The sequence below is a fragment of the Hyla sarda genome, chromosome 2, assembly GCF_029499605.1.
Source record: "Hyla sarda isolate aHylSar1 chromosome 2, aHylSar1.hap1, whole genome shotgun sequence".
Classification (NCBI taxonomy): domain Eukaryota; kingdom Metazoa; phylum Chordata; class Amphibia; order Anura; family Hylidae; genus Hyla; species Hyla sarda.
In genome coordinates, this window is record NC_079190.1 from 489,657,133 (window position 1) to 489,682,740 (window position 25,608).

General features: G+C 44.0%; 1 protein-coding gene across 1 annotated transcript in view; it reads left to right on the forward strand.

Annotated features, from left to right (window-relative positions):
• Positions 1–25,608, forward strand: part of MORC3 (MORC family CW-type zinc finger 3) — a 77,069-nt gene that overhangs the window by 34,681 nt on the left and 16,780 nt on the right. Inside the window, 11 exon segments of the mRNA XM_056559609.1 lie at positions 1,025–1,156; positions 1,543–1,662; positions 2,781–2,878; positions 4,501–4,596; positions 11,002–11,124; positions 11,212–11,293; positions 13,557–13,568; positions 17,578–17,613; positions 17,615–17,659; positions 17,661–17,736; positions 20,706–21,448. Coding sequence (XP_056415584.1) covers positions 1,025–1,156; positions 1,543–1,662; positions 2,781–2,878; positions 4,501–4,596; positions 11,002–11,124; positions 11,212–11,293; positions 13,557–13,568; positions 17,578–17,613; positions 17,615–17,659; positions 17,661–17,736; positions 20,706–21,448 — 1,563 coding nt within the window.

Sequence of the window (25,608 nt, forward strand, 5' to 3'; positions counted from 1 at the left end):
GCATGAGAGGTTTGCTATGGGGATTTGCTCCTACTCTGGACAGTTCCTAAAATGGACAGAGGTGTCAGCAGAGAGCACTGTGGTCAGACAGAAAGGAAATTCAAAAAGAAAATAACTTTCTCTGTAGTATACAGCAGCTAATAAATCCTGGAAGGATTAAGATTTTTTTTAATATAAATAATTTACAATTCTGTGTAACTTTCTGGCACCAGTTAATTTAAAAAATGTTTTTTTCAGTGGAGTATCTGTGATGTTTATGTAAAGTCAAGAAATAAGGATTTAGCAGTTTTCCTTTTTACTTGTTTTTACTGTCCCTCTGATCGTTGCTGACCCTTTCCCTACATGAAGATGCTGAAAAAAACCTTTGTGTCACACACACCAAGAGATTCATACAGGACACCACTGACGGTCAGATCAAACTTGCCTGCCAACTCCATACTGGTTACAATGGATGTAGAATCTCTCTGTATAGTAATATCCCACACAAAGATGGAATAGATGCCTGCTCCCTGTTCCCATCCTCCCAAACCCACAACCAAAAATACAGCCCTCGGATCATCACCTACACAGATCATCCATCAACAACCATAGAGAAAAGGACTATTGCACCCCAGTTGGACACCATTTCACCCAAACAGGTCACTCCATATATGACCTTAAAATCAAGATTCTGAAAGGAAACATCAACAATACCCAAGACAGAAAAAATTACATAAATATAAAAATTATATAATATATATTTATGTAATTTTTTTATAATATAAAATATACACCCACAGTTATGTATATATTATATATAAATATATGTGCATAAATGTAAAAAATATATATAAATAAGTACATAAATATAAAATTTACATCACTTTTATATTTTATATTATGTATATGCTTTATATGCTTTTTATTTTATTTTATTTTTTTTTTCTTCTGTCATTTGTTTTGACTTATCGGTCACCTATGGGGGTAATTTTATCATATGATTTTTTTTAAATTTTTTTTTTTTTTTTTTTTTTTATTATTGCAGGCTTATTGCAGTATTTTGTATTTGAAGCCTCGGATGCAGATCGTTCTTCGGGGTCAAAAAGTTCAGACACAACTTGTTTCCAAAAACCTGGCACATATAGAAAAAGACGTCTACCGACCCAAGTCTATTTCCGTATCCTTATGTTTCTTTAAGTCTATGAACTGCGTTAAGAAACTGCGCACTATTGTCATAGCATTAAAAGTGTCACTTAGAAGAACTTTTGATGTGTCATATGTTTTTCTAAGTGACAGTGCCCATTTAACCCCCATCTTGCAAAAAGCACATCCCATTGCTCCTAATTGTGGTAATCTTACTGCAGCAGTGTGTTATGGTGCGCCCAGTGGACAGAATGGGAATAGCAGCTTTGACTTCGCCATCAGCGCAGTCAAATCTTCTATACACATAAATCCACTGAATGCCTTCTCTAATATTGTTGCAGATGTTTTTTTCCTCCTGATCGGTGAGGACATTTTCTAGTCATCATCTGGTATGTTAAATTTTCCTTAATGTGATTTTAGCATAGACCTGTGAAAATCATTTTTGGTTACAATTGTCGGAACAAGGAGCACTACGGCATAATGATGTACCACAAGAACAGGCTGATCAAGGCCTATATGAGAGTCGGCTGTCAGCTGAAGGTAATTTATGCTTGTAATAGTTGTAGGTATCGTACTGCTGAAGCTATGGCTGGGCGGTATTACCAAATGTGTGTATCATGGTATTTTTTAAACTTTTGGCGGTTCCACGGTATATAACTGTATTTCCTAGCCCCCCCCCCCCATATTAATTATCAGCCCACATCCCCATCGGGGTAAATACTCGCATATGTCACCCGCATGCGCTGCTCTCCTCGTCCTGTTTGTTGCGGGCGCTGGCACTCTATACTGTGCGGTATCACTATGCCCGGGCTGCAAAAGGTAAACAAAATAAACTTTAAAGCACCTACGTCGGCCTTACGCTGGGGACGGGAATGCGGACCGCCGTCAGCCTATCACCGGCCGCAGCTATGTTCCGCCTCGGCCGGTGATAGGCCGAGCCCACTGTCATGTAAGAAGCCGGCTTCTTACATGACAGTGGGCTCAGCCTATCACCGGCCGAGGCGGAACATCGCTGCGGCCGGTGATAGGCTGACGGTTGTCCGACGTTCCCGTCCCCAGGAAATGAGGGAGGCCGGTACTGGACCAACGGGAGGTGAGTTAAAGTTAATTTTTTTTGTTTTTTGCAGCCCGGGCATAGGGATACCGCACAGTATAGAGCGGTGGTCTCCAACCTGCGGATCTCCAGATGTTGCAAAACTACAACTCCCAGCATGCCCGGACAGCCAACGGCTGTCCGGGCATGCTGGGAGTTGTAGTTTTGCAACATCTGGAGGTCCGCAGGTTGGAGACCACTGGTATAGAGTGTCAGCGCCGGCGCCTGCAACAAACAGGACGAGGAGGGCAGCGCATGCGGGTGACGTGTGAGTAGTACCCTGATGGGGACAGCGCTGGGCTGATAATTAATAGGGGGCAGAACAGCGCTCGCAGGTCACATAGGATTAGTTCCCCGATGTGGGGACAGCGCAATGTGGGGACAGCGCAGTGCTGGGCTGATTCATTCATTCCCGAGGGGGAGGGGTCCAACCGGTATAGCGGTAAGGGTTAAAATTCATATCGTGCAGCACAAAAATGTCAGTATTCGGTATGAACCGGTATACTGCCCAGCCCTAAGTTGAAGGGTTTATAGACTGATCTATGCCTATTATACCTTCTTACAGGCTAACAACATGGGTGTTGGAGTGGTCGGGGTTATTGAATGTAACTATCTAAAGCCTACACACAACAAACAGGACTTTGACTATACAAACGACTATAGGTAAGTAACAGTGATCTGATAAAGTGCTTCCTTTTACTATCTGACACTCTTAGCCATTTGGTTGTAATACTGGCATTTTACTAAGGAAATTAAATTGTGCTGTAATTTAACAAAACTTTGGACCCTTCACAGAGACGTGGGAAAGGTTTTGATCAGTCTGGATCTCTGTTTTCAGACCCCCCCCCCCATTAACTGCTAGAATGAGCAGGGAGAAGCACATAGCTGCGTGCTTCACTCCCTGACTTTGTCCGAATTCTGTCTCCATCAGAAGTATGCGGAGCTTGTCTAATGCAACTGTATGGAGGTCACAGTGAGACGGGGAGTGAAGCTCACAGGTGTGTGTTTCCTCCCTCTCATTCTAATGATCTGTGGGGATCTAAACACCCAGATCTGATCAAAGCTTGTGACATGTCAAAAGGAGTTTTCCAGGGAAATAAACAACCTGTGTATGTTTTCAAATCACATAATAAAGCAAATTAATAATATAATATTAGCCGTAGTGCAAAGATTCATATCAACTGTGCTCTCTCCATTGTGGTCATGACATCACACCATCCCTGCTCCACCCACCCCTCCCGTCTGCTCAGGGCAAGAGCAGTGATGTGAAGAAGGGAGCTTATATTACTGCTCATTAGATTTCAAGGCAGAAGGAAGCCAATCTCAGTCACAGTAGTTTCCCCAGAACATGCTCACTGTTGTCATATCTGAGAGAGGCATCTTGGTGCCTTAAAATCTAATAAAGCGTAGTGTGAGCTCTCCCTCTGCACATTATTGGTCACATCCTCAGCAGACAGGAGGGCAGGGGGAAAGCAGACTGCCTTTACAGCATGGGAAAGTGTCACAGCTAGACAGCACAGCTGATATGGAAGATCTGTGCAGTTTGGCTAATAACATTATATTAGTAAGGCAGCGTTCACACGGCCGTCTAGACCCGCCCTGTCAAATTAAAACTGACTTAAAAAAAAAAAAAAGGACCATAACGGATGCAAATGGATGTTATCCATTTGGATCTGTAATTGTTCAGTTAGTAAACCAAAAAAAAAAAAATTTTTTTTTGTTCTGAGCATGCCCAGAAGTAAAAATGGATCAAAAACGTATTGCAAAAAACTGATACAAACGGGTGACATTAAAGGTTTTTTTGATGGAAGAAAAAATACTGTGTGCTCTTTTTTTTTTTTTCTGCCGTCAAGAAAACGGAAATAAGTACAGACGGGTACAAACTGATGTAAATGGATCGTACCAAAAAAAGTGACTATTTTTTTTTATTTTATTTTTTTCCTTTTTAAAAACTTTTTTTTAATCAGTTTACAGCCTGCATGTGAATGGAACCGGAACAGGGATAAAAAACAGGGACAGACGGCCGTGTGAACGCATCCTTAGTTGCTTTGTTAAACTTTTTGACACCATACACGGATTGCTCTTTTGCCGGACAATCCCTTTTTAAATTGCAGGCACGCTTTTAAATTGGTGCACTTGTAGCATGTGACGTATGGTATGCTGTGTACCCGCCTCATGGCTGACGTGCGCATGTCAGGATTTTGCATAATAGAAGTTGCCAACCATCTTTTTCATTTTCTAAAATCTTCCATAAAGTGTTCTAATCCTGTATTCCTTCTTCCCAGACTTACGCTGACTGCAGTAGGAGAGAAGCTGAACGATTACTGGAATGAGATGAAACTAAAGAAAGATACATTAAGTGTCCTGGTAGAAGATGAGCAGTAAGTGAGACTATTCAGGAAAAACACTGAAGCTACCAGCCCACATGTTATACAAAGCAAATTACTGCTTATTGTATACTGTTCATACCACTGTTTCCCAACCAGGGTGCCTCCAGCTGTTGCAAAACTACAACTCCCAGCATGTGCCCCACTGCCTCAGATGCCGTGATCTGTATTGATCACGGCATCTGAGGGGTTAATGGCAGACATCGGCGTCATAAGGTTGGATTAGCTTCATTCTCAGATCAGTACAGTCATTCATTACAGGGGTTTACCAGCTATTTAAAACTTATCCCCTATCCACAGGACACCTGACTCTCCCTGGTTAACCCTATGGCCTCCACTTCCTGAGACGCTCTTTTTCTCTGTGATGGGCCACTCAGCCAATCACTGGTGGTGGGACCCAGAGCGTTCAGAAGGGGGAATCACGGGCCCTGAAGAGCACAGGGCACCACTGGTGAATTTGCCAAACATCCTGCACTGTGTTGGGCTGTAAGCACAACCCCCACCTGTGGATGTCAGGCCCTGATAACACCCTCATGGAGTCTGTTTCTGACCATTTGAGTGGACACATGCACATTTGTGTCCTGCTGGAGGTCATTTTTCAGGGCTCTGGCAGTGCTGCTCCTTCTTGCACAAAGGTGGAGGTAGCGGTTCTGTTGCTGGGTTGTTGCCCTCCTACGGCCTTCTCCACGTCTCCTGATGTACTGGCCTGTCTCCTGGTAGCGCCTCCATGCTCTGGACCCTACGCTGACAGACACAGCAAACCTTCTTGCCACAGCTCGCATTGATTTGCCATCCTGGATGAGCTGCACTACCTGAGCCACTTGTGTGGGTTGTAGACTCTGTCTCATGCTACCACTAGAGTGAAAGCACCGCCAGCATTCAAAAGTGACCAAAACTTCAGCCAGGAAGCAAAGGAACTGAGAAGTGGTCACCACCTGCAGAACCATTCCTTTATTGAGGGTGTCTTGCTAATTGCCTATAATTTCCACCTGTTGTCTGTTCCATTTGCACAACAGCATGTGAAATTGATTGTCAATCAGTGTTGCTTCCTGAGTGGACAGTGGGATTTCACAGAAGTGTCATTGACTTGGAGTTACATTGTGTTGTTTAAGCTGGATAACCCCTTCAGTTCTATATGCAAAAATAAAGAACACTATTTACTATTTTCTGCATAAAGCGATAACAGTGCCTTTTGAACAACCGCACTGTCACGGCTCTTAAAGGGATCCTCCGCCCCTAGACATCTTATCCTCTTCCCAAAGGATAGGGGATAAGATGTCTGATCGCCAGAGTCCCGGCAACTCACCATTTCATGCAAGAATCAGATTCCTTTAATCCAGGAGGTAAGACGGGTAACACGTAACAGCAAGGGAGGGGTGGCAGGGGGTGTGGGTAGGACTGCGCGGTTTCGTGCCGAGCTGGACCTTCTCCAAGCTACATGCACAGTGAATCCACCGGAGTTCGCTGCTAAAAGGCAGGTGAGGCTGGGGAGGAGGGGGGGGGGGGGGAGGGGGTGGAACACAGGTATGGGGGAGGAACAAACCAACAGCAAGGAAACAAAACATATTTGTACATACATATAGCAAACTTATTACAAAAATATGCTAAAATCATTCTCATCATTGAGGCCAGCCGGCCCAAAGGCACCTAACTTAAGAACCCATCTGGATTCTTTTTGTAATAGTACACAATGCCTATCTCCTTCTTGTCTTGGGATGTTAACTGTTTCGAGCCCAGAAAACTTCAAACACTTCCCATTGCCTCCATGGACTTCTCATATGTGTTCGAGAAGTCTTGGAGCCCCTCGGCCAGTAACCAGGGATCGTAGGTGTTCTCTTATTCTTATAAAAAGGCACCTTTTTGTCTTGCCTATATAATACCGTCCACAGGGGCATATTAGGGTGTATATTACGAACTTCGTGCAACACGTAATGAGATTAGAAACCATATGTTGGATGCCACCTATAAAAACTACTCTACTGTTAATATTTAACGAGCAAAAAGAACAACGGCCACATGGTTTACCTTTCGGGGCTGATAGTGATAGCCATGTGTGTTGTTGTATTTCTTTTGGTGTATGACAATTTTTGAGCCGGTCTCCAACTGTAATGTGTTTTCTTAATGCTATCAGCGGTTTAGATGTAGTGAGATCATGTAAATCTGTATCAGATTCCAAGATATACCAGTGTTTAAACAGGGCCATACGTATGACTATGTTCATATTGAGTTAGAAAAAGAGAATGTAGATCGTGGTGGGGCAGGAGTATGTTTTTTGCGCCTGGGAAGAAGCAAATCGGAACGGGTTAAAGCATCAGCACGTTCATATGCTGTAGTGACTACAACTTTTGGATAACCTCTCGAAACCAGTCGATCTCTGAGGTCAGCAGCTTGTATTTGATAATTTTCTTCTACAGTATCGTTCCTTTTGAGAATAAGAATAATGAATACAGTTTTTGCAGTGAACTCGGTGTGAACATGAGTAATGGAGCAGGGCATTTTTAGACGTAGGTTTTCGGAAGTTAGTGGTGACCAATGTGTTCTCCAATTCAGAAATATGGACATCCAAAAACTCTAGCGTCCCTCCAAAAGCATATGTCACATTTTTTCCTGGAATACCAAAAGAACCACAAGGAACAATAGAAGATACACCCGATCACGCCGTAGACCAGCCTCAGATTTCTGGACGACTGACTCGGAGTCTAGTCAGTCGGACGACATGGGTCCTGGCACAGATCCTTCAAAACCTACCACAGCAGTCGTCCCTTTAGGAAAAGGACCAGGAGACGAGGGCGCAAGAGGACTGGCACCTCGAAGAGGTCCCTACAGGAAAAGAAAGACTGTGACCTGGAGAGACTAACATCAGAGTCCAATGTGATCAACGTCTCCGAAGTGCCATTGTCATGAGACTGTGTGTCTCTTCTGTCTAAAGGACTGAATTTAGGTTTAACGAAATGTTTTGATCCAGTACAGTTTCAAGTAGATCTATTTAAAGGCATAGGCAAATTAAATCTTCACAATTTTTTTTTAAGTGCAATAAGGTTCCAGAGAAATGTAGTATTTTGGAAGGAGAGAGTCCAGCTAAAATAGGACCTCTAGGATTTAGTCCTGTAGATAACCTCAATGACACAGACAGGCAGGTTATATACAATCTTTGTAAACTCACTGAAATGATATCTCATGAAAATGTTGTCACCACTACACAGGACTTCACCTTCAAAGGAGGTAATCCCTCTAGGGTTGTTCCTCCTGTCCTCCCGGGGAGTCCATTGGACCTCTTCGAGAGGGCAGTGTTGCAGGACGCTGTATCCTTGATATACTCCAAAAAGGTGGATAACCTGTCAAGCGGTGAATGACGAGCTTTAGAGTGGTTGGAAAGTAGAAGCGATTTTAAGTCTGTAAAGCGGACAAGGGGGGGAGGGGGCATGGTAGTTATGTCCCAGCAGTTATACCATGAAGAAGCCTGCAGAGAGCTCAAGAACAGTTCTGTCTATTCCCCCCCGTTAACAAGAACCCTACCTGGGACACATTGAATAAGCTCCGGTCTTTCCTTCGCAAAGACTCTGACCAAGGTGTCCTTTCGAGAAAAAACACTGAAAAACTGATTCCAGAGTCCCCTAAATTTCCAAAATGGTATTGCCTCCTCAAGATTCACAAGTCACAGAGCCGACACCCTGGCAGACCTATTGTCTCTGGGATCGGCTCTGTGACTTAATCTTTGTCCAAATACATAGAATGCTTATTACACCCCATCTTACCTTTTACACCTACATACATGAAGGATACAGGGGACTTACTGTTGCATGTGAATAATGTAAATTGGCAGGATACATATTGTTTGGCATCCTTGGACATCGAGAGCCTGTACACCCGCATCCCTCATGATGCGGATGTGCAGACTGTCATAGAGGTCCTAGAGAGCACAGAAAAATCCCCCATGTTCATCGAATTTGTTTCAGAAGCCCTTAGATTTATTTTGAATCATAATGCCTTTACCTATGAGAACGATTGGTATCTGCAGGAGACCGGCACGGCAATGGGCACGCCGGTCTCCTGTACGTGTGCCAATCTTTTTCTCACTATCTTCGAAAAAATTATGGATTTTTTCCGAACATAACCCCTTTGTCAGCCACATTAAACTTTTCCTCCGTTACGTCGATGACGTATTGGTTATCTGGGAGGGGACAGAAGACACATTTGCAAAATTTGTACAGTATTTGAATACAGAATAGGGAAAATATGCTGTTTACATATGCTTTTGGAGGGGACTCTATAGAGTTTTTGGATGTCCATATATCTGCATTAGAGAACACATTGGTCACCACTAACTTCAGAAAACATACATCTAAAAATGCCCTGCTCCATTACTCCAGTTTACACTCAGTTCACTGCAAAAAGGTATTCCTTATTCTCAATTCTTGATCCTGAAAAGGAACAATACTGTAGAAGAAAATTATCAAATACAAGCTGCTAACCTCAGAGATCGACTGGTTTCGAGAGGTTATCCAAAAGTTGTAGTCACCACAGCATATGAACGTGCTGATGCTTTAACCCGTTCTGATTTGCTTCTTCCCAGGCTCAAAAAACATACTCCTGCCCCACCACGATCTACATTCTTTTTCTAATTCCAATATGAACACAGTCATACGTATGGCCCTGTTTAAACACTGGTATATCTTGGAATCTGATACTGATTTACATGATCTCACTACATCTAAACCGCTGATAGCATTAAGAAAACACATTACAGTTGGAGACCGGCTCAAAAATTGTCATACACCAAAAGAAATACAACAACACACATGGCTATCACTATCAGCCCCGAAAGGTAAACTATGTGGCCATTGTTCTTTTTGCTCGTTAAATATTAACAGTAAAGTAGTTTTTATAGGTGGCATCCAACATATGGTTTCTAATCTCGTTACGTGTCGCACGAAGTTGGTAATATACACCCTAATATGCCCCTGTGGACGGTATTATATAGGCAAGACAAAAAGGTGCCTTTTTATAAGAATAAGAGAACACCTACGATCCCTGGTTACTGGCCGAGGGGCTCCGAGTCTTCTCGAACACATACGAGAAGTCCATGGAGGCAATGGGAAGTGTTTGAAGTTTGCTGGGCTCGAAACAGTTAACATCCCAAGACAAGAAGGAGATAGGCATCGTGTACTATTACAAAAAGAATCCAGATGGATTCTTAAGTCAGGTGCCTTTGGGCCGGCTGGCCTCAATGTTAAGAATGATTTTAGCGTATTTATGTAATAAGTTGGCTAAATGTATGTACAAATATGTTTTGTTTCCTTGCTGTTGGTTTGTTCCTCCCCCATACCTGTGTTCCACAACCCCCCCCAGCCTCACCTGCCTTATTAGCAGCGAGCTCCGGTGGATTCACTGTGCATGTACCTTGGAGAAGTGCCAGCTCGCCACGAAACCGTGCAGTCCTACCCGCACCCCCTGCCTCCCCTCTTGCCCTCCCTTGCTGTTACGTGTTAGCAGTCTTACCTCCTGGATTAAAGGAATCCGATTTTTGTATGAAATGGTGAGTTGCCGAGTCTTTTGCTTTTCCATTACAATTGTATGTATCTCTATACTCGTGGCATCACCTGATTCTGCACCTGTGACGGGCGGTAGTGACTACTCCATCCTTCCACCTAGCGCTGGTTCACACACAGTAGTGCCAGACGCTGCGTCTTTTACAACAAACTATATAAGGTGTCACAATGAAAAGTTTGGAAAGTTCTGACTTGGGGAGTATAATTGTTTAAATAGGATCCCTACCTGCCTACCTGATGGTGGTCATATCTATCTGGGGCCTGTCTACCTACTGGGGGAGCTCTACCTAATAGGGGTCATTGCTATCTGGGGCTCTGTCTGGGAGCCCTACCTTTTTACCAACTGGGGGGACATATATATCTGGGGCCCTATTTACTTACTAGGGAAGCACTTTATGCCGTGATGAGGGGACGTACCTATCTGATAAAGGGACGTATCTACCTGAAGGGGGGACTACCTTTTTAATGGGGCGGACTTATCAGGGGCCCTATCCACCTAATGGGGTTACATACTTGTCTGCCTATTCATCACGGCATCTAGGGGGTTAATGCTGCCGGGACAGCGTGATTGCGGCTCCAACAGCTGCGGCGGGACTCCGGCTGTGATTAACAGCCAGGTCGCGTCACCGATCTCCTTCGCTGCCCGCGGCAGTGCCGGAGATCGCTAGGACGTATGCATATGTCCAAATGCGCGAACGTGTCGGTTGCTTGGACGTATGCATACGTCCTATAGTGGGAAGGGGTTAATCCTCATCGGTTGCTTACACAGATGATAGTCTGCATCATGAGTCTTCAAGCTCAAACATCCCAGAAATTCTAAATTATACTTTTTCTTTTACAATATTTTCAGAAAAAGACCTGATCAGACCTGGGCCCAGTGTGATACTTGTCTAAAGTGGAGAAAACTTCCTGACGGTATGGGGAAACTTCCATCAAAGTGGTTCTGTCATATGAACCCAGACCCGCAGTTCAGGTAACACCCGTCCATAGGTAACTGCTTATTTCATGGTACCACCCGTCAAGAATTATTGGTGAATTGTTGTTGCTTTATCCAAAACAGAGACTGCAACGTCCCTGAGGAACCGGAGGATGACGATGAAATTACTCACTCGACCTATGAGAAGACGTACAAAAAGAGGCAAGTGCCATATTATTTAAAGCGATACTCCGCTGCTCAGCGTATGGAACAAACTGCTCCGAACGCTGGAGCAGGGAGCTCGTGACGTCATAGCCCCGCCCCCTCATGACGTCACACCCTGCTACATAAGTAGCTTTATCAAGAGGTGCCCGACACCTCTTGATAAAGCTACTTACGTACGAAACATGTCGAGGGGACAGAGTAGGAATTTTAATAAGAATAGTGTTGAGCCTGGAATAGTACTGAAGGTGACCTGCAGGGACACTCAGACTTACTAATATTAAACTCAAGTATCGATGTTGGAGTGATCTCTAAGAGGACCGTATACACCAAAAGCAATTAAGGCTATCAGCACTATTGGATTTGAAACAGTGTGTAGAACGGTAAAAATAAAGATTATGGGATTTTAACCCCTTAAGGACCAAGGATGTACAGGTACGTCCTTGGTCCTGCTCCCGTGATATAACGCGCGCTATTAACCCTTTAGCCACGCTATTAACCCTTTAGCCACGCGCTCAGAGCTGAGCCGCGCGGCTAAAAGTGAAAGTAAAAGCTGCCGGTTAACTCAGTGGGCTGTTCGGGATAGCCGCAGCGAAATCGCGGCATCCCGAACAACTTACAGGACAGCGGGAGGGCCCCTACCTGCCTCCTCGCTGTTCGATCGCTGAATGACTGCTCAGTGCCTGAGATCCAGGCATGAGCAGTCAAGTGGTAGAATCATCGATCACTGGTTTCCGATGAGAAACCACTGATCAATGTAAAAGATCAGTGTGTGCAGGGTTATAGGTCCCTATGGGAGCTATAACACTGCAAAAAAAAAGTGAATGAATATGATTTAACCCCTCCCCTATTAAAAGTTTGAATCACCCCCCTTTTCCCATAAAAAAAACAAAACACAGTGTAAATAAAAATAAACATATGGTATCACCGCGTGCGGAAATGTCCGAATTATAAAAATATATCGTTAATTAAACTGCTCGGTCAATGGCGTACGCGCAAAAAAATTCCAAAGTCCAAAATAGTGCATTTTTGGTCACTTTTTATATCATTTAAAAATGAATAAAAAGCGATCAATAAGTCCTATCAATGCCAAAAATGGTACCTTTAAAAACTTCAGATCACGGCGCAAAAAATGAGCCCTCATACCGCCCCATACACGGAAAAATAAAAGTTATAGGGGTCAGAAGATGACCATTTTAAATGTATAAATTTTCCTGCATGTAGTTATTTTTTCCAGAAGTACGACAAAATCAAACCTATATAAGTAGGGTATCATTTTAATCGTATGGACCTACAGAATAATAAGGTGTCATTTTTACCAAAAAATGTACTACGTAGAAACGGAAGCCCCCAAAAGTTACAAAACGGCGTTTTTTTTTTTCAATTTTGTCGCACATTGATTTTTTTTTTCTCCGTTTCACCGTAGATTTTTGGGCAAAATGACTGACGTCATTACAAAGTAGAATTGGTGGCGCCAAAAATAAGCAATCATATGGATTTTTAGGTGCAAAATTGAAAGAGTTATGATTTTTTTAAAGGCAAGGAGCAAAAAACGAATATGCAAAAAAACGGAAACCCCTCCCGGTCCTTAAGGGGTTAAACAAGTATATGGGAAAATAGTGTGTTTTTGGAATAACCCTAGGGGAATCTCTAGGAAAAAGGAAAGGCAGGTAAGCACCCTCCCGTCGTCCGGTAAGCTGATCGGGACATCACGATTTTGTGGCGATAGTCCCGATTAGCTCCGCTGAGCTGCTGGGATTCTTTCACTTACGCTTTAGACGCCGCAATCAACTTTGATCGTTGCGTCTCAAGGGTCAATGCTGGGCATCGGCCCCATCAGCTGTGCCCAGCATTAGCCGTGGGTCCTGGCTGCCCGTTGCGACCGGGACCCACCGGGTTTAACCCATTTTCTGCTGGTGAGAACGGTTTAAACCCGGTAAACAGGACCGGGGCGTACAGGTACGCCCTGCGTCCTTAAAGGGTACCTCTCATCAAATAAACTTTTGATATATTTTAGATTAATGAATGTTGAATAACTTTCCAATAGCATGTTAATGAAAAATATGCTTCTTTCTATTGTATTTTTTCCGATCAGTCCTGTCAGCAAGCATTTCTGACTCATGCTGGAGTCCTTAACACTCAGAGCTGCCAGCCTGCTTTGTTCACAGCCAAACAGGCTGTGAACAAAGCAGGCTGGCAGCTCTGAGTGTTCTCCTTTGTGAACAAAGCAGACTGGCAGCTCGTAGTGTTTAGGACTCCAGCATGAGTCTGAAATGCTTGCTGCCAGGACTGGTAGGGAGACCCCTAGTGGTCATTTCTTCAAAGTGGAAAATTAAATAGAAAGAAGCATATTTTTTTAATAACATGCAATTGTAAAGTTATTCTGCATACATTAATCTATAATATATCAAAAGTTTTTTTGATGAGAGGTACCCTTTAAGGACCAGGATGCAGGGCATTCCTGTACGCCCTGCATCCCCATGAGGTTAAAAGAAAGCTGTCATCGGTGTCATGTTTATGCTGCCCAAACAACGGCCAGCATAAAACAGATACAGGCAGTGATACACTCACGCTTTTCAGAGTAACCATTGTTTAAAAAACGCTGCGTCTCGCCCTATACCCGGCAAGGCAGAGTAGCATCACTCAGGCCGGCTGGGTGGGGAGAAGCTGCCGGGACCCTCCCTAATGACTAGTTACCTGGGTCCCGACTGCATTTTTAGACTTACACAAACTTTCACCTGCACTCACTGCAAAAACTGGGACTCTCAGCTGCTAACTGGAACTAGCGGTGGATGGGAAGCTCCTCTCCAGCCTCTGAGCACCTCACGCTGGAAAGAAGCTTCCTGTCTGGTAGTTCCAGTTAGGAGCAGAGTGTCACAATTTTTGCGGCGAGTGCAGGTAGGGCTGGGCGGTATACCGGTTCATACCGAATACCGTTTCCCCCCCCCTCACGATATGAATTTTGCCCATACCGCAATACCGGTTGGGCAACTCCCCCGCCCCCCCACCTCGAATGAGTGCATTATCCGCCGCAGCGCACTGTCCTCACATCTGGGAACTAATGATATTTGACCCGCAAGCGCTATTCTGCTCCCCCCCCCCCCATATGAATTATCAGCTGCGCTGTACCCACATCTGTTCCCACATCATGTCACCCGCGTGCGCTCCTCTGCTCATCCTCATACGATTTGCGGGTCGCTGGCGCTATAAATCTGTACTACACATAACGCTGCAAAAATAAACAAAACAAACTTTAACTTGCCTTCCGACGTGGTCCCTCCTCATGGTCCCTCCGCTGCGGTCCTGGGGATGGGAACGTCAGAGAGGCGTCAGCCTATCACTGGCCGCAGCGATGTCCCACCTCGACCGCTGATAGGCTGAGCCCACTGTCATGTAATGAGCATACATGACAGCGCGCTCAGCCTATCACCGGCCACAGCGATGTCCCGCCCCGGCCGATGATAGGCTGGCGGCTCTGTGACTTTTCCGTCCCAAGGAAACTGCAAGAGGACCACAGCGCAGGACAGTGAAGACGGTAGCAGAGCAACGGGGGAACGTAGACAGGTTAAAGTTTATTTTGTTTGTTTTTGCAGCCCGGGAAACGTTATTTGTAGTAGAGTACAGATTTCTAGCGCTGCTCATAGGAGGATAAGCAGAGGAGCGCACACGGGTGACATGATGTGGGGACAGCGCAGCTGATAATTAATTGTGAGGGGAGGGTGTTGGGAGAGAAGCGGCACTTGTTTGTGAATTGTTGCTACTGTCTTCCTGATATATCCTAACACTGTCACTAGAATCAATCATAGTGGTTGCCCACATAGTCCTGCCTTGTATACCTACTACATGAAGTGAATAGTGCATGCGGTTCTGCCGTGCCACCCTTCTTCTTTATTCAAGAAAGAACTTTTGAGATGGTTACTTATTGGCTTAGCTGCAGAACACTCCTCTCCTATTTGCATCTTCCATCTTGCTTTAAACTCTACAGGGCACTGACAGTCAGCTGCATTTTGTACAATCTTGCAGAAACTGACTGTAAGTGCTCTCCTCCTTCCCGCTACATACACTTTAAAGTTTTCTCCAAGATTGAAGATGCAGATAAGAGAGACGAGGTGTTCCATGGCTCAGCCAATCAGCAACTATCTCTGTTTTTTTTTTTTATGATTCCCGCTGCCTGCGTCTGTTTTATGCGGCCCACGGTATCATCACAGATAAGATTACAGTAAAACAAGATGCCAGAATATGGTTAAAGCTGCCCCCACCTCTGGACAGGTTGCAGAGCATGTCCAGAAAATGCTCTATAAATATAGGGTCTTGGCCGGACTGTTGTCTGTCATGGGTCCTGCTGTAAACCATATCTCTAAATGCAGATGGCTGCCCCATAATAATGTACTAAAAATAAAAAAATGACAATCAGAAACTAGAAACAGATTCGAAAAAATAACATATTTTAGTATCTGACACTAATTATTATTCATGATAATTAATAATAAAAAAATCTTTAAAAAGGTAATTTACTTTCCTATATTGTTTATTTTTCCAGAAAAGTGAATCTATATTTAATATACTTTTTTTTTTCTTCTTCTTCTCACTTTACAGGAAAATTGAAGGACTGGGTGTCACAGGTATTTAAAAATTTTAAACACTTATTCCGTATCATTTTTTATTTTTTTTTCGTTGTTGTTATAGTGTCATTAACCGCTTAAGGATGCAGCCCTTTTTCACCTTAAGGACTTTTTCGCAATTCTGACCACCTTTTGCTTTACGAATTAAGAACCTCAAACGCTTTTACCGAATATTCTGATTCTGAGATTTTTTCGTGACATATTCTACTTTATTTTGGTGGTAAATTTTCGGCGTTGCTTGCATCCTTTTTTGCAGAAAAATCCCCAAATTTCATGAAAATTTTGCATTTTTCTAACTTTGAAGCTCTAACTTTATGTTGGCATCATTAAACATGGACATATTTTTGCTTTTTGAAAAAATTAGAGGGCTTCAAAGTAGAGCAGCAATTTGCAAAAACTTCATGAAAATTGCAAAATCTGAAGGGACAGATGTTACAGAACTACAACTCCCAGCATGCCTGGGCAGTCTAGACAATGCTGAGAGTTGAAGTTTGGCAACATCTGGAGGGCTACCGTTTGGACACCACTGGGACCCCTCCAGATGTCTGGGCATGCTGGGAGTTGAAGTTTGGCACCCACTAGGAAGGGCAGCAGTAAATATCGCTTACTGCCCCCCTTCCTCCTCTGCGATCGCCGACATGGGGGGGGTCTGAGGACCCCCCTTCGGCGATGTGTCGGGATGCCCTGCTGAATGATTTCAGGAGGCATCCCGGTCCAGTCCCCAACCGGGCTAGCAGTGGGGACCCGGAATTCCCACGGGTGTATGCATATGCCCTACGTCCTTAAGGACTCGGGATGCAGGACGTATGCATACGCCCGGCGTCCTGAAGAGGTCTAAAATATACCTTCACATGTTGTCCGGAGATGTCAAAAGTTTATATTACGCTGGGTCTCAGTCCTGAGTGACAGCCGGCTGAAGTGCGTTCCAGAATGTGCTTCACTCCCTGGCTGCGATCAAGTCTGACTCCTTTACTGCATTGGTCAGGACTGGGACCTGGTGCGATCTAAACTGAAAGGATGTCTGGTTTGACAATTATATGCAGAAAGCAAGTGAAATATTGTATACATTTAATGCAGGATTGATATTTTTTATAGATATAAAATCTATCGTGTGTGTGTGTGTCTCTCTCTCTCTTTTCTCTCTCTTTTCTCTCTTTTTCTCTCTCTCTCTTTTCTCTCTCTTCTTTTTCTCTCTCCTCTTTTTCTCTCTCTTTCTCTCTCTCTCTTTTTCTCTCTCTCTCTCTTTTCTCTCTCTTCTTTTCTCTCTCTCTCTCTTTTTCTCTCTCTCTCTTTTTCTCTCTCTCTCTTTTTCTCTCTCTCTCTTTTTCTCTCTCTCTCTTCTTTTTCTCTCTCTCTCTCTCTTTTCTCTCTCTCTCTTTTTCTCTCTCTCTCCTTTCTTCTCTCTCTCTTTTTCTCTCTCTCTCTTTTTCTCTCTCTCTCTCTCACTTCTCTCTCTCTCTTCTCTCTCTCTTTCTCTCTCTTCTCTCTTCTTTCTCTTCTCTCTCTCTCTCTCTCTTCTCTCTCTCGCTCTCTTTCTCTCTCTCTCTCTTTCTCGCTCTCGCTCTCTCTCTTTCTCTCTCATATGGCTTGTATATTGTATATATAATTAGTGTGTGTGTTTAGTCTATTTACTTATGTATATATTATTTTATTGCATTCTGTTTAGGCACAGGCCTTTACGAAGCCAACAATCCTGTTTACTCCCTCCAAGTAAAGAAGTGCAAATGGTTCTTAACAATTTTCAGACCCCACTATAGACAGACTCATGCTGCAAATTCCTCTCCCCTGGGGGTGTCGGAGACCTCTGTGCAGCCCGGTACAACCCACTAACCGGTAAGTGCTTCACCATGGATAGGTATTGGAGGTGTATAACCCCTCACAGACTTTGGAGGCCACAACTGGCTCATAGTCTGGTCTGGATGGTGCCCACACTGTATGCTAACTATCCCATCTAGAGGTGTAAATGCCATTGAACTTAGATACATGCACGTAGATGTACCTAGATTTAGCGTTATCATGACACTGGCTTGCTATGATACTGCTGGCAGCACCCAATGCAGTCTGTTGCTGTATCTTATATCTCAGTTCATTTATGCACACCCCTTACTGCCCCTAAGAGAGGCCACATAGACTGTTGGTCACGAACGGCATAGGAATGGGCTGATGGTGTGAGAGATTTCTATAGAATTTTGTATATATTTACCTACACTATTACTTTGGACCTTTTTATCAGTTGGTGTAATGTATACTTGTTTTCATCCGTGTCCATAACACTAGAACGATAGTATTTTCTTGATTTTAATTACAATAAAAGTTAAAGCACAACTGTCATCATACAGTGATCCCTCAACTTACAATGGCCTCAACAAACAATAGTTTAAAGTACATACGATGGTCTTTTCTGGACCATTGTAACTTGAAACCAGACTCAACATACAATGTTTTGGAATCTGCGAAACGTGTCAATGGCTGGAAGAACCGACGCAATCAGAATGCATATTTCACTGGCAAAACCCCTGTGTATGCACTGACTGGTGTCTTGTAGCGCCCCCTACAGTACAGGGAGGTATTACATGTTCTGTACTCTTTACCTGTGCCAGGGTTGGCTTCTCCTTTGGACAGCAGGTGGCGACGGCTCCATTTTACTTTTTTTTAGGACATTGCGTGTTCTCTACAGGGCCCTGAAGAAGCTTCTGTCCTCTACATAGACCAGTGTTTCCCAAAGAGGTTGCCTCCAGCTGTTGCAACACTACAACTCCCAGCATGCCCGGACAGCCTTTGGCTGTCCGGGCATGCTGGGAGTTGTAGTTTTTCAACAGCTGGAGGCACTCTGGTTGGGAAACACTGAAATAGACAGTGATTACAGCTCCCAGCAGATCTTTATTACTTTTATATGGAAGGATTTGCTTTATCTGTATTAGTTATCTACATATTTATCTTTAATCCTCACTTTTTCCTATTTTTGGATGACGTTTTGGTGGCTTCAGAACAAATTACCAGGTTTCCATAGAGTTCTGGTCTCAACATACAATGGATTCAACATGCAATGGTCATCCTGGAACCAATTAATATTGTAACTTGAGGGACCACTGTATTTTGAACCCCAAGCCACGCCTATCCGACTGTGCCTGACTTTTGGATAAAAAGTTTTTATTAGTAAGAAAAGAAGAACAAACGGCAATAAAGGTAAATGGCTGCAGTCACCTTATAATCATCTGGAACGCCATTATAGTGGTCTGGGGGGGTCAAAATATGATGATAGTTGTGCTATAAGTTTTATGGCACCTCAACCCTTGACATCCCCCCCCTCCCCTTGTGATGTGTTTAATTTCGGCGGAGATCGGGCTCTGGAAATTTCTCTGTAATTATGCACGATGCAGCAGAATCCCATTCAAAACAGTGCGACTGAATTTCCTTGTTTCTGGCAGATTCCTTTCGGAAATTCCCGCCCTTTGAACAAGTCACTCCAGAAATAATTTATTCAGCTTCACACTGAGCCAGTACCATGGTTCGTAATCCCATAGGTTGTGGGTCTTCTCCAAATCTTTCACCGTTTTAATATACCACAGCATACTTTTCTTTTGTGGTACAGAAAAAGTATTGCATGCAGACCTTTTCTATCCCACAAAGAAATCCTACACAAAAGTCCAGGGGACAAAGACGGGTCCAAACTGACATCGTTTTGGGAACTTTTCCATAATGGAAGTCTATGGGTTTACCACAGTATACATTTAGGTACTGTTTAAATGTATCTCCCGGTGTACTGATGTGTAACTACCCTAAGCTTGCAGGGATATACATGTTAAAGGAGTAGTCCAGTGGTGACTCAGTGGTGAACAACTTATCCCCTATCCTAAGGATAGGGGATAACTTGCAGATCGCGGGGGGTCCGACCGCTGGGGCCCCCTGCGATCTCCTGTACGGAGCCACGACAGCCCGCGGGAAGGGGGCGTGTCGACCTCCGCACAAAGCGGCTGCCGACACGCCCCCTCAATACAACTTTATGGCAGAGCCGAAGCTCTGCCTTCGGCAATCTCCGGCTCTGCCATAGAGATGTATTGAGGGGGCGTGTCGGCCGCCGCTTCGTGCGGAGGTCGACACCCGCTATCTGGCCGGAGAGCCTGGCCCCCGTACAGAGAGATCGCAGGGGGCCCCAGCGGTCGGACCCCCCGCGATCTCAAACTTATCCCCTATCCTTAGGATAGGGGATAAGTTTTTCACCACTGGACTACCCCTTTAACAAAGTGTTTCCCTATTGGGGTGACTCCAGCTGTCCGGGCATGCTGGGAGTTGTAGTTTTGCAACAGCTTGAGGCAACCTGGTTGGGAAACACTAGGTTAACCCATAAGCACCCTAGGCCCCAAGGGATATACATATTAACCCATAAGCACCCTAGGCCCCCAGGGATATACATATTAACCCATAAGCACCCTAGGCCCGCATGGATATACATATTAATCCATAAGGATCCTAGGCCCCAGGAATATACATATTAACCCATAAGGATCCTAGGCCCCAGGAATATACATATTAACCCATAAGGATCCTAGGCCCCAGGAATATACATATTAACCCAAAGCATTCTAGGCTCCTAGGGATATATATATTAACCTATAAGCAACCTAGACCACCAGGGATATACAGTGTGTGTATGTGTGTGTGTAATATATATATTATTTATATTATGTATATTATTTATAATAAATATAAATATATACATTTATTAATATAATTTTTATTTAATTTTTTTCACATATTTGCTTATAAAACCTGAATACATTTTGTTATATTTTACCTCTAGGCTAAAACATTTAACTCCTATGGAAACCTCTCCAGTTTCTGCTAAAAGGCCGCGGGTTACTGTAACGGAGACCATAGAGCTTCCAGATGGAGATGACGATGACGACCTTGATGATGGAGATGTGATTATCATTGAGGACGTCAGTACACCCAAACCCAAGAATGACAAAGTACAACCCCAAAACGGTGCTGGTTCCAGTCCTGTCCCTATGGAGAGTTTAAATGGGGAAACTTCAGGCATGCAGGTTATGTCAGCAGCCACCACACAGACGGACGTGCCATCGATAACTATTAAGAAGGAAGAAGACGATTCCTATGATACACCAAGTCAGCCCATCTTCATAAACTGCAATGGTACGACGACACATAACATGCAGGACCAAGTGAATGGCGATATAGAATACTATAAACGGCGCTGTGAAGAACTGAGCAAAAAAATGAAACATTTAGAGGATATCAGATGTGAACAAGAAGTGAAAAAAGAGACTTCTCGCCCGCAAGCACAGAGCGCTCCCGGTTCTGGGGACCTCAATTCTAAATACGATCAGGCCTTGAGGGAGATCAGCCGGCTGAATCTATTGTGTAAGAAGCTACAGGAGATGAAGGCCGAGCCCGGCTCTTCTACAGCCAGTGACGTCAACGACACAAGTGAGATGGACGACATGGTATTACAACTAGATGACGTATTCCGGAAGTTTGATTCTTGTTCGGCAGAAAAAGATCAGTACAAAAAAGAGGTATGAAACATTATTTAAAGCGAACCCGTCAGAACCAACAAAAAAACATATATTTTTTTAAAATATATCACTCAGTACTAGAGATGAGCGAATTTACAGTAAATTCGATTCGTCACGAACTTCTCGGCTCGGCAGTTTATGACTTTTCCTGCATAAATGAGTTCAGCTTTCAGGTGCTCCGGTGGGCTGGAAAAGGTGGATACAGTCCTAGGAAAGAGTCTCCTAGGACTGTATCCACCTTTTCCGGCCCACGGGAGCACCTGAAAGCTGAACTAATTCATGCAGGATAAGTCATCAACTGCCGAGCCGAGAAGTTCGTGACGAATCGAATTTACTGTAAATTCACTCCTCTCTACTCAGTACCTAATCCTGACCATGTACATCTAATTTTTATGTGTCTAGTGCCTTTATTTTACTACACATTTAGTTTAGCTCACTAGTCTGAATTCTTCTCAAAGGGAGGGGGCGTGGCCTCACTGTGCAGGTCTCCGCCCCCTCCCTCAGTATGCTGTCTGCTCACATCTCCCCTAGCATTAGCAAAACTACAACTCCCAGCTTGTCCTCACTGACAGTAGCCGGACACAAGCTGACAGTGGGGGGATTTTTCCTCCAGCTCTGAGCCCTGCGCTCACAGCTGTCAATCAAGGAAGTGTGTCCATGACATAGGTGATGATGCATGGACACAGCAGGACTAGTATGTGTCCAAGCAGGCAGGGGGGGCAGTTGTTTGACTGGATTTTTCTATATGAAAAACTTAAAATTTTCTAATGAAAGCAACTGCAAAACCTATTGGTTATACATGCTTTACTACATATCAAAGGGTTTTTATATCTGACAGTGCCCATTTAACATTTCTCAATGAAGCAGTGACCTATATCTGTATAAAGATGAGCACATAGTACAGTGTTTCACAATTAGGGTGCCTCCAGCTGTTGCAAAACTACAACTCCCAGCATGCCCGGACAGCCGAAGGCTGTCCGGGCATGCTGGGAGTTGTAGTTTTGCAACAGCTGGAGGCACCCAGGTTGGGAAACACTGACTTAGTAGGTGTAGTCTATGTGCTGGGCTGTGGTGAACCTCACCACTCTACCCTACACTCTGGGCACCAGATGGGTATTGCTGTGAAGTGTCCAAATCAGCCATATAGTAGCCAGGTACAGTGCAAAGATAAATAGTCCTGTGCAGAGCCTAGATACTTACAGCATTAGGTGTCCAGATACATCATTACAGACTATAGAATTCCTAGACCCCTCTGAAAAGACATCGGCGGATATTTATCAAAATCTGTGCAAAGGAATAGTTGCCCATAGCAACCAATCAGATGGCTTCTTTCATTTTGCAGAGACCTTGTTAAAAATGAAAGAAGCGATCTGATTGGTTGCTATGGGCAACTCAGCAACTTATCCTCTGGACAGGTTTTGATAAATCTCCCCCATATTGCTTTCCTCAGAGGTATTGAAAAGGTTTAGAACAATGGGATGGGAATGGGGATTTCTTTCCAGCATCTAGGAGGGTATAGGACAGTAAATGGGGGTTCTGTCACAAAGATGGTGTAGAGCCTCGCGTATTTTAAGTGTACCAGTCGTTAACAAAAACTTTTTATATAATGTAGATAGTACGATTACCTGTATATTTGTAATATGCATTGGTTAAAAAAATGTGTATATTTTTGGGTGCAGCTATTGCCTGTGTGTCTCTGTGGAGTCCAAACACAGAAAGTGAGGGCAGGACAAGCAGGGCTCTGTACAGACTCCTGGCTTGTCAATCATCCTAATGTGTGAGCCCATAGCATGTCACAGAGAGTGCACAAAGCCCTGCTTGTCGTCGTCGTCGGTGCACTGAGCCCCCCTGCTTTTCCACCCACACTTCCTGTATTTGGACTCCTCACAATAGCTGCAGAGGCAAAAATATACCTTCATATGTATGTGTTAAGCCTATCAGGCTGTATTTGTGCGAGAGGCTGAACTATTTCAGGCCCGGCACTACTAGGTGAAGCATAAAGGTGTTGGGGGTGGATATAAAATGCCCCCTGCATGTACTGGCGAAGCGCACGTCACATTTTTGCACATGAACCGTGTGTTGGTGGAGGCTGTTGGCTGAAGTGCAGCGTTTTTTGAACCTCCCGCCACCGTCTGGAGCCCTGACAGCCTCTTCCCCTATCAAAGTCACCAGGGACCAGAAGCTGCGATAATCGGGTAAGGTCGGGACTTGCCACTCATCGGCTCTGCTCGCAGCGCTGCAGGATCCGGGAGCTGGGCAGGGGTGCAGGCACAGCACTTGTGGTTTCTGAGGATGCAGTTTTGCCTGGCTTTCAGGTATGATGGGACCTGGGGGCCGAGTGTTGGGCGAGGCTGCGGCAAGGTCTGTCGGGGCGTCTAGTGTCTGCCATGGTGTTATGTAATCCCGCCGGGTTTACGCTCCTGGTCCCGCAGGCAGTTCTATACATTAGCTAGTAGTGGTTATAATGTACACCCGTTAGTAGTTATACTGTACACATGGTGGTAGTGGTCATACTGTACTGGGCGCCTGGTGTATGTTGCGGTCATAGCATTTTTAATTGGTACTTAATAATGTTTCGTAGCATATGTATACAGTTTTACTACATTTGTCCATAGCTTTCAGGTTCATACGCTCATAGTACTTACACCGTTCATACGCTCAGGGCATTCTTACTGTTCACAGCACTTTATACTAGTCATACACTCATGGCGTTTACACTGTTCATATGTTCATAGTATTTATACTGTTCATTACGCTCATGGTACCTATACTGTTAATACGCTCATGGCTTTCATACTGTGCATACTCTCATGGTGGTACTGTTCATATACTCATAACATTAATACTGTTCATACTCCCATACTGTTCACTCGCCCATGGCATTTATTCTGTTCCTACGCTCATAGTATGTTACTGTTTATACGCTTTTGCTTTTATGCTATTCATACGCTCATAGTATTTACACTGTTCATACACTTTGGCTTAATTGCTATTCATACGCTCAGGGCTTTGTACTGTTCATATACTCATGGCATTTATACTGGGCATACGCCCAGGGCATTCATACTGTTCATACGCCCATGGCACGTATATGTTTCATACGCTCATTGCATTTATACTGTTCACACGATCATATACAGTTTCATGCGCTCATGGCATTTATAGTGTTACATTTGCTTGCGGCATTGCTCTGGTTTATGCACTTATGGCATTTATATTGTTCAGGTGATTATGGGATTTACACTGTTTATACACATGGAATTTATGAGGTTCATAACCTCTTAGTAGCTACTGTTCATTTATGGTTTGTCCGTATGCTCATGCCGTATATACTGTTTATACGCTCATGGCTTTCATACTATCATACGCTCATGTTTGTTTTTATTGATTATACGCTCATGACATTCATATTAGCATACGGTCATGGCATTTAGATTGTCCATACGCTCATTGTATTTATACTGTCATACATTTATGGCTTTTACATGGTTCTTACACCTATAGCATTCATACCGCTCATACGCTCAGGATATTTACACTGTTCATAAGCTCTTGTTGTTCACACATTCGTAGCATTTATGCTGCACATGCATCCTTGGCTGTCAGGCTGAGCATGCGCCCATGGCATTTGTTTCCAGGCGCTCATGGCATTTGTGCTGCGCAGGTGGTGTTTGCGTTCATGCGCCCATGACATTTGTGATGCTTCGAAAGCTCATGGCGTTTGTGCTGCAAATGCGCTCGTGTGCTGCAAATGCGCTCGTGGTCTTTGTGCTGTGTACATGTGCATAGTATAAATGTGCACAGTGGTCGGCATCGTGCTTTGCCTACTTATTATTTTACTATACATACTCTCACAGCATTTGATCGGCGTGTACGCTTATAGGGTATACTGTGCATGCGCTTACAGTAATTATTTGTACATATATTCATAGCTTATATGGTTATATTTGCTGGTATCGTTTATACTGTATATTCGCTCATATAACTTATTTTGCGCTCAGTAATACAGCACATATGCCCATTTATACTGGTTAGGCTCGTAGTAGCCACACTGTGCATAAACTGCTTAGCATCTATTCCGGGCATACATTCATAATACTTAGTCTGGGTTCACACTACGTTTTTGCCATACTGTTTTCAATCCGTTTAAAAAACGTACT